The sequence below is a fragment of the Charadrius vociferus genome, unplaced genomic scaffold (genome assembly GCF_000708025.1).
Source record: "Charadrius vociferus isolate BGI_N301 unplaced genomic scaffold, ASM70802v2 scaffold104, whole genome shotgun sequence".
Classification (NCBI taxonomy): domain Eukaryota; kingdom Metazoa; phylum Chordata; class Aves; order Charadriiformes; family Charadriidae; genus Charadrius; species Charadrius vociferus.
Window position 1 is genome coordinate 510,038 of NW_009648255.1, and position 10,031 is coordinate 520,068.

Genomic DNA, 10,031 nt, shown 5'->3' on the forward strand with positions numbered 1-10,031 from the left:
AAGAGGCTGTGCCTCGTCCACACTCTGCTGTCCACGTTAACAGCCTTCTGTCCCCGGCGTCCACGCAAACGTTGCCAAGACAGTGACCTTTGATTGCTTTGGACAAACTGTGGGCTTTTTCCCCTCTCTCTGCAGAGAGAGCCGCTGCATCTCGTGCCCGCAGCAGGCTGAGCTGCCATGCAGCGCTTGCACCAGGGAAGTCTGGCATCCCCCCGGTGCCTGTCCGTGGCAGAAGCGCTGGCTGAGCAGAGCGGTGCCTGTGCAGGTGACTTCTGAGCAAACACCTCCTCCCGTATACCTGCCACAGGCTATGACTTAGCTGTGCTCTGTTTGCTTTTACCTTTGTGCCACATCCACAGGCTGAAACGACTGGTCAGCCCAGGCTGGTTTCTGCCGGGAGACAGAAGGGAGGTTGCTCGGGGGCAATGTGCCATTCAAGTGCAGGTTTACTCTGCCCCGAGCAAAGCCCCTCTTTGTGCCTCCACGGCCAAGATGCACTTCAGTGTGGGCTGACAAGGAATTGTGGTGCGACACTCCCTGCCCCACAGCCCCACTCATGCTGAGCGAGACCTCCCTGGGGTGGGATGACCCCGGAGAGGGGCCATGCAGAAGGGCCACGGGCTGCCCTTTGCTCCACACCATGGCAGGGCAGGGCTGCAGGCGAAACCTTGCTGAGGGCGTGCAGGTGCTGCAGCATCAGGGAGCGTCTCTGGCTCATTTTGCCTTCACACCACACATGTGCTGGTCAGACTTGAGCATTTACTATTGCCCTGACCGAGCTGCGTAGCTCATCGCTTATGTCAGAATTTGTGCAAAGCTGTAAGACCTTTAAAGTCTGTGTGATAAGGTATGCTGGAGGCTGAATTTTGTCCCATTGCTCATTAGAAGGAAAGTTTAAGCATCCACGCAGTCTGTCGAAGAGCCGCAGAATCCTCACCCTGAAGGCAAGCAGCAGGAGCTCGTCTTCGCCCAGCCGGGCAGGGGGAGGCAGCCGGCCGACGTCACTGACCTGCGGAGCGGAGGCGAATGGCGTCAGCAGAGTCACAGCAGTGTGTGATGGGCCTTTGGGGCTTTGGTCTCTCCCCAGCAGACAAACCTGCCCCTGCGGTAGCAGCCCATGGAGGAATGGAGCTGCCACACACACTGCCCACGCAGATCACGGCTCTCCTTCCTGCGGCAGAGCCAGGGTGACCCTTGGGGATGCAGCCAGGGACACCAGGGACCTGCCTGGGAGTGCTTCCCGCACTCTGCAGCCCCTTGCAGAGAGCCAGAGCTGCCAGGGCTGGTGAGCCCCCTGTCTGCATGGACTGAGCACGGGTACACCTCCACTGTTTGCTGTTTTGGGGTCCAGACCATGGGGCAACAGGGAAGCGCTCACCATGGGATGAGCGTGCTTCCCCACAGATGGGAGCTTCCCTGGCCACCCCGCCCCCGCCGTGGGAGCACCTGTGCGTGGAGTTGCCCGTGTGCTTGAGAAATACCTGCACTTTGGTTCCCACGTTGAATTTTGCTTGTTGCCCCATGGCGAGGAAGGAAACGGTCATCTTGTCCTGGCCCAGGATCCTCACCCCCACGTGCTGGTTCAGGGAGATGAAGATGGGGCTCAGTGGGACGTGGGGTCCTGATGACATGACGCTGTTCAGCCACGTCCACCTTCTCACCCTGTTGCCCGCTTGGTCCAAATACTGCCCTCCCTGAATATTCATATTTATCCTAAAAGAGAGGAAAATCAAAGCTCTGAGCCCTGCAGCTCCCACGGCCTATGTCCCTCGTTCCCCAGAGGGACGGCACTGAGGCACAGCTAGTTTGGGGTCTGACCCGCGCCTCTCAAGGCTCAGCTGGGGTAGCCTCACTCCTCTGAGAGCCACCCGAAGCAGAGCACATGACCTGCTAGATTTGTCTTTTAATTTTTGAATGCTATTAAAAATACCCTTTATGACCTTTGAAATTTAAAATGCACAGTGGAGAGCAAAACTGCTCTGACCAACTTGAACATACCACACAGCTCCGTTCGGATAATAGCAGGTATTTCTGCCATTGGACGTAAATACTGCTTGTATTTCGGCGTTATTCGGCTTGTCTTCCTGTACTATGCAAAGAAGCCTTTTTTTCTCTCGTACAACAATGATTGCCAGATTTCCAGATGGATAGCTGTCATCAGATAGATAAGGTGCTCATAACCCCTTTGTTTGTCTGGTTGGTCTATTATTGCATACTACTTATTTCAGAGCACTACTTCGGAGTATAAAAACTGACATATTACCCAGATCACTGTGGTAAAGGTGGAATGGTGGTGAGCTGCCAGTGTTACCTGGGACGCTGCCAGTGCTCGTCTCCTACATTGAAGTATTCTGTATACACTGCCAAAAGAGCAGATAGATACAGAATACATTTCTCATGTTTTCTAACCAATAACCCAGGCAGAACCACTTAGCAAGTTTATTTTAAAGACACGTTCTTGGACAACGCTCACAATTGAAAGTACAAGCCTAGCAAAGTGAAGTGATCTAAGTATGCAGCTTGGATGACAGCAGAGAAAACAGGGGCAGGTATTATTCTCCCAGATAAAAGAAGCAAACAACCAGCGGGAAAAAAGGCCCTTGCCCCAGAAACCTGACTCGAATGTAACCAAACAGACATTTTGTGTCTCACTGGGGTTTCCCTCCAGCAAGATTTGCTGCTGTGAGCACATGCGTTTATGGCACTGTGTCATTTCCCGCTGCCGCAACCAGCAGCATCCCTGGGACAAAGTCAGCCTGGAGGGCAGAGCAGAGAGATAGTCTCAAGCCCGTTTACTTCGGTGGCAGAGCTCAGGTACACTTGCATACACCCCAGGGTGAGAAAGAAGTCAGCCACAGTAAGGAAAAATAACGTGGGTGACTTAAAATGTTATGGCTTAAATAATGGCAAAGGCAGCCTGAAAGCTATGGGGTCTTTTGGTGAAACTGCCCCATTTCTATTTCTTCAAACAGGACTCTTAGTTACACTGGTAATTTCAGTTTGTCTTTGCACCTCTTCTGCCACCTCTTCTGCCACCACCTTCTACTGCTGCCCACAGGACAGCAACATCAGCCCTGTGCCGGTGCAAAACACGGTGCTGTTTGTCCCCGGGGAGGGACGGGGCTGAGCGCTTTCAGAGCCTGCTTGGCCAGCGGTGCCCTTCCACGGGTGGCCAGAGCTCGGCAGTGGGTCTGAACACTGGGCTAGCGCATTTCTTAGACTAGGTATTGAAGACACAAGTGCCCGTCCTTCATCAGAGCTACTGGCTGGTCTGAAAAACTTCAGACCAAGAGCTATGTAAGTGATTTCACTACTGCTTTTTTTTTTTTTCAGACTGTGAAAGTGAGCGTGAGTGGTGGACCAGGTTATTCGGTGATAAAGCAGACTAGGACACACTCAAAATTAGTTACAACCCTGGACTAACACAGGGAAATGAACCCTGTAAAGGATACAATAACTGCGCTGCTCCATCTGGAAGCATGGTAAGGAACTTCCCTCCATGTTTGTAGTATTTTTCCAATAATTCATTCTTCACTACCTAAGATTGGAAAAGAAATGATAAAATGGATGAGAGCCGTCCCGCACCAACTGCCCTGTAAAGGCAGGCAGGTGCCAGGCTCCAGCTGCTCTGGAGTGTGGACACGTCCGAGGCGCAGCCCATCGCCGTCGGGCAGCAGCTACTTGCCTTTCCACCCACAAGGGTAAAATCGCAGCAGGTGATGCTGCAGGAGACGGGCTCCTCCTCGGGCTCTGCTGCTCTCTCACCGGGTACCAGCGTCCGGCCCTTTGGCGATGGAGGCTCCCGAGAAAGCAGGTAGGAAATCGTGCCAGCTTGATTTGAAGCTAGAGAACAAAGGGAAGGTTTGCGTGCACCAGGAGGGCGGGCAGCGCTGACGCCGGCTGCCTGGCACATCTGCAGGGGGGCTGTAACCTGGGGAAGTGGGAATTTCTGGCTGAAATGCTCCATCCTGGGAGTCTGTCTCGGGGTATTTCCTGTCTAACAAGGACAGTCCAAAATGTTCAGCTATTTCAGAGATCAGGATTATGAAAAAAGATGTAGTTTTTTTCAATTATGTATATATACACATCTGTGTGAGTGAAGAATGACTCTTTTTGGCTATCGTTCGTGGCTCCGCACTGTGGAGGACTGACAATCTGAAATCCTTGGTGCCGCAAGAGCCTCAGTGCTTGCCGTCCTCCATGAAAATATGCCCAGATTGTAAATCTAGCTCATCTGTTCTTAGTCAGAAAGCCTTTGATCCAAAGGGCTGCTCAGTCATCCACAGCCTGGGATAGGAATTAGTGGAGTATTCACCTGATTAGGCAAAACATTGCTCACCCTAATTCTGGCAGTCCCCACCTTCCAAGGCCTTGGCTTTGCCAACTTCTTATGCTCCAAGATCAATTTCTGTGCATCTCAGCTGAAACGTTCAGATATAAATAGGAGATCCTCTCTGTGCAATGGGAGTGTAACTGCTTTTTTTTTTCTCATGTGAGGGATTATTTAATATGGCGCTATCTAATTTAATGGGATTGCACACTTGACAATGAACTAACATGTTGCTGTATATATCCTCCTGTTCAATTAGAGAGCATTAGAGACATGCGATTCCACTGAATTCATTGTTGTAATAAATAGGCAAATACATGCATAAGGAAATGCAAACTCACATTCAGATACACTCGTTCGCTCCGCTGCCAGGAAAGCTAACTGTCTGGCCATTTGTCTCTCCTGCTGCCTGGAAAATGAAAGTATTCCTGATAAACATTTCATATATCCTGTTTTGAAAGCTAGAAGTACTGGATATCCATGCTGTAGGAGCACGAGTTTCTGAACCTGTTTTTCTCTCCACTTGCATAATTGCAAATAACCGAGGCAATGGACTATCACCAAAATAATACCATCTCAGCCAACAGAGATTTCAGTGAACAGACTCTGTGATTGCAATGGCATCAGCTCTACTGACAGCAGAACTAAACATTGTAATGGATTTTGTATCAAGATTTTATGTAAAAGAGGAGAGCTGCCCATAAGATCAAGAAAATAGCTAATCTCCAAGAATGTTTTCACTATTCTTCTTATCTAGCTTGCTATAAATTTGTCATAGTCTGACAACGGCTTTGGTTTATGCTCTGTACATAACGTCAGGTACTCGCACCATCAGACTGCAAAGGATATTCAAGGAAACTAACGGTTTACTTCCAGGTATGCTGATTTACTTTTCTGTAAGGCTATGCCACAGGCTTAGATATTTGTATAAGCTCTGAGCCTCCTGCTAAAGAGCCCAGCAGCAGTCCAACTTGCAGACTTCTCATGACTCTGGAAATTGGAATCCAAATGCACGTCAGTTTATGCAGCAAACTAGAGAAATACAAATTCAAGCTTTGTTTCAGAACCTGAGGTAAAAGCTAGACACAAATATTATCCATATCCCAAAGCTACAATTGTGTTTTTGGCTCTACCTGTCTCTTGATATTACTTCTGTCATCAGTAGCATTGATGCTTTACTTAGCACATACCTTCCCACCTTCTAACACAGCCTCATAAGAGAAAAGCCAGGAGGATCCAGATAGAATACAAACTTGCGTTGCCTAAAGAAAATTTTTTTCTTCTTTCATTCCCTCTTGTTGCAGCTTCATTTTCTTAATGTTTCTTATCCCTCCAAGGTCGCCCGTTGTTCCTTATACAGACCTGATCCCCCATTCTCCCTGCAGTCATTCCACGGTACCTCTGGTACGCCATCTCCTTTGACAGCAGCCTGTCGGCTTCGGTGCCGTGGGATTCACGGGGGCTGACAGCTGTGGGAGTGCTCCAGGCGCCCTCATGGTTCTTCCTCTCATTTACGATGAACTCGTAGAGGTCTCGATTACGCTCGCAGCAGAATTTCTGAAAGGCAGAAGAGGGGTGCCATGAGAGTGGGCCCTTCCACAGCAAACCTCTGCCAAGCTTTCCCACCAGCTTACTGATTCATAATCCTGTGATGGTGGGCAAACGTCTTTGAAGGCAGGGAATGGCTTCAGCAGGCTGCCACAGTACTCGCACCTCGGAGCAGAGTCCTCCTCTGTCTGAAGTGGAGGTGGGGAGAGAGAACACGGGGAGGACAGAAATACGGTATCAGCACACAAATCCTCGTTTTATCTTGGGGAAAGAGGGCTCCACTCAAAATGCAGTGTTACAAAGTGTGTAAGAGCAGTTAAACCAGATCTATGTCTGTGATACACTGGAAGGATTTAACTCAAAACATTAGGTTCAGGGAACCACCGAAAAGAAAAGCCAATCTGTAATAAATAAATTAAAAAAACTCTCAAAGAAATTGAATGACTTTAGTATTTATGAGAGCCATTCCTTCCAAGGGAAAGCCTCAGAGCATGCAGAACGATGTAGCTGAGTACTCTGATGCATTAACCCTTTCAAATACATTGCTTGGGGCTGTGGAGAGAAAAAGCTCCCCAGCTGTTGCACGGTTGATCATAGGAAAATCTGCGGGGAATTTAATGAGGAACCCCCAGCAGTTTTGTTGACGAAAGAGCTGCGCATATGTGACCATATGAAAATCAGGGCTGCTGCAGGATATATTTTGAGGATGGCTACTAGATATTCTGAAAGAAATATCTATTTTTTGAGGACATTCTGAAACTGAGTTATAGAAGATGCAGCTGCCAAGAGCACACTGCTGAACTTCGTGTCTAATGCCTCCGCTCCCAAGGGCAGCACAGCCAGCTCGGCGCTCCCCGCGGAGACAGCAGCCATCCCGCTGCAGCAGCAAGGGGCGAAGGGTGCTCGCTCCGGGCCCCTTAGCTGGTGCGCTTCGCTTACACCTCATTTACTATACTACGTGTTTAGTGCTTTCATTCAAATGCTTTTCTGAACATACTATTTTGGAATACTTGGCTTCTCTGGAGCGTAGTTCCTAGAAATTCCCTTGCTCCCCACCTCATGCCTAGGATTGACTGTTTTTGATGACTTTACTCTGCTAAGGGTTACAGGGAACCCTATGCCCTGCTTGTATTCTTTGACTGTATGCCTCATATTTATGTAAGTTTTGTATCTCTGTTTTAGCCAAAGGGCAAAATCTGCTGCTAGGAAATTCTCAACATAGGATGCAGCAGTGAGGGGAGGAGTTGCACAGCCTCTTGCTGCTTAGGTGTGCACAACAAGCCTCACGAAATAAAACCCCTTTCATAAAGGAAGTCCTGCACCGGCTTGGCAAAGGGCATTATTTTTATTTTTCCTACACGGGAATGGTAGGAGTTAAAGTAAACAAAAGAAGCCACACAGTAGGGAACACCCACCACTGACTCACCTCGATCTGTATGTTTTCTCGTGACAATTGGGGTCTGTAGGCCAGAAGGGTAGGCAGGCCAACGGAGGGGACTGTGCGCAGCGACTGCTTGAACAGCTTCACAAAATCTTCTTCAAACTCAGAGTGGAAAATACCAAAAGCAGTCTGGAGTCATATCTTTGTTCAGGGGTAAAACCATGAAGCATAAATGTATCTATGCAGCCTGGGTGAGTCCTTACCTCCATGTCACACAAAACATCTAAGCTGCTGAACTCTTCTGACGGGGCTGCAAGAAACAGCGATAATGAGAATTACTGAACAGCAGTGCTGTGTTCTCAGAAAGCTTATCTCCTAGACACAGTTGTCTGGTTCCTTTTTCAGCATGCCAGCCTTTTCTCACCAACCTCGTGGGCTGCCTGAGACCTTCTTGCCGGACTCGGTCCTACGCGCTCAGAGGGGCGGCTCTGGATCCGCCTGTGACCCTTCCCCGGTGCCTGAGGGACTTGAACCGGGCGCGGACATTGGATCGGGGCTTTACAAAATCAGCCTGCTGAAGTCATGGAGACGGCTTATTGCTTAGGGTCAGTGACTTGTAGCGCTAATCTAATATTGCATTATCCTCTAAAGCATTCCCAGCCTCTCTTGTCCTAAGAAGAAAGAGCTGTAGAGATGACTGAAGTTTTTTCTGATTTCCAAGTGCAGCCCACGCTGTGTGAGTGCAGCTAAGGGGTTTGTGGCCTTTGGGGCGACAGGAACATCTCAGATGACCGGGTGTCTATCGCTGTGCTCAGCAGTCCCAGGCTGCCTCTCGGCGGGCAGTGCTAGTGACACCCAGCAGCCTCAGGTGCACAACTGTGTGCTGGCCCACACACATCACCTTCTGTTTGAATATCGCCGTGGCCAGCACGCCAGCTGCCACAGCCTCCCCTTCAGGCAAACTAAACACATTCCTAGTTCTTTTAATCTTGAATTTCAGTTCCCCGTGTTGCCACACAATTTGTCTTGCCCTTCTAAGTGTATTTAAAAAGGATGGGGAAAAATCACGCCAGCCCCAGGTCAGCACTTAGCTCCCAGGCCTGCAGTGGGAAGCACAGCTCAGGAATTCATCTGGAAGTGAATGCACCAACACAGGAGGAAAAGCTGAAAGCGATGCTATGGGATTCACTTATACTTTTAGATGGCTGAATGATGTGGCTGCTGGTTTGCTTGAACTTTGTTTTTTTAAAATTGCGGTTCAAAGACATGTATTTATCACCCTCTGCAATCAACCTGTGTCACGACAGTAACTGATCATAAACCCCACCCCAGAAGAGGTGACTCCAAAGTGCACCGGTGGAGCCGGGGTATGGCTCTGGGTGCACCATGGCACCGAGGGACGCAGGGCAGCCTGGTACCCGTGGTGCAGTGCTCAGTGCAGGTGGATGCTCCACGCTCTTATTCTGCCCACTCTAACGGGTTTTGCAGCTTTTGTATCATCTACCACTGCTGCATCCAAACCCAGGTAGATGATTTACCACTGGCACAAGTTTGATTATTCTGTACTTTGGTTGTTACAGCAACAGTTTTCCCAAGGACTCGTGAAGCTCCACCTAAAGTACAAAGCCTACAATGTTTTTCTCTTGCAAACACATTCACAGTGCATTTCCAAACAAATGTCCCCCAAAGCCTAGAAGAGAGCACTGTTTATCTGCAGTGGGCTGCGCATGCCCCCCTTCTATGGGGATGGATCTGCACGCAGCTTTCCCCCGTACTTTCTGCTGGTTCGCTCTGTTTTGTGGCCCAGATAACTCCTCCTGCTCTGAGAGGCACGTGAGATGCAGGAGACGTTCTCCCACAGAGGAGGGCTGCCTGGCAATGAAAGCGAATCACAAAGGCTGTTCGATGTGGTGCCCAAAAGGAATGGGATCAGGCAGCAACTGCCACTAATGTGCTGTGTGCCAAGCTACAATGCTGTACTTCAGTGGGCAAGCGAGGGAGCTGGTTACTCAGTCACGTGCCGGGATGGATGACTCAGCTGAGCTGGAGGAGATAAAAGGTTGATATATTTTCAGCTCTCCTTAGAGGCGTTGCCAGTGCCTCTCACAGGAATACAATACGCTATTTCTACCATCTGCTGAGCACTCCTACGCCTGCTGGGTGGCAGAGCGCTCCCGCACGCTTAATGGGGACCCAGAGGTTCGTTTAGGAGCAGCTCTGCAGAGAGGTTAACGAGGGGACCGCAGAGGGGGATTCCTGGGGGCTGGTCCTGGGTCTGTCGCCAGTTTGCAAAAGCATTTCTGGGAAATTGCAAAGTTGTGTGTCTTCTATGAAAAACACCGGGGTACGCGGCAGCCTGAGTGACAGGCAGTACAAGTGAGCAACCTCTTTCTTGAGCAAACCTCTTACTTGATTTTCTGTGGGCGTGTTCCCGAAGCCAGCTGGCTTCTGTCTGCATCGACACCGCAACTCCTGGCAGCTTCTGCGTGGCCATGGGTTCAACGCTGCCCAACGTTTCCATTTCCCTTAATTTAAGACACAAACCCACCCATTAGTCACATGCAATGACTTCAAAGCAGTTGCCCTTGACGGTTATACTAAGGAGACTTTTCCAAACGTATTTACTTAAAAATCCGAACACTTTCGCTATAGTAAGTGGGGCTTGGCCGCAGTTTTGCTGCTGGCTGAGGGTGCCGTCCGCCGTCCGTCCCTCGGGATGGCCGCAGCCCGTCGGCGGTCCCTCCCCGCAGTGTTTCGGGTGGCGGAGGGCAC

The 10,031-nt window shown here is 49.8% G+C and overlaps 2 protein-coding genes across 2 annotated transcripts in view; one reads left to right on the plus strand and one right to left on the minus strand.

Moving 5' to 3' along the window:
- Positions 1 to 171, plus strand: part of LOC104285942 (glucose-dependent insulinotropic receptor-like) — a 1,264-nt gene extending 1,093 nt beyond the window's left edge. The window contains exon 2 of the mRNA XM_009884470.1: positions 136 to 171. Coding sequence (XP_009882772.1) covers positions 136 to 171 — 36 coding nt within the window. The remainder of the gene's footprint in view (positions 1 to 135) is intronic.
- Positions 172 to 745: 574 nt separating this feature from the next.
- Positions 746 to 9,753, minus strand: ERICH6 (glutamate-rich 6). The gene is given in 12 exon segments (XM_009884472.1): positions 746 to 1,009; positions 1,482 to 1,713; positions 1,999 to 2,151; positions 3,453 to 3,538; positions 3,686 to 3,843; positions 4,672 to 4,739; positions 5,730 to 5,887; positions 5,965 to 6,066; positions 7,305 to 7,433; positions 7,435 to 7,491; positions 7,493 to 7,569; positions 9,669 to 9,753. Coding segments are annotated over 12 exon segments (1,569 nt in total).
- Positions 9,754 to 10,031: the final 278 nt, after the last annotated feature.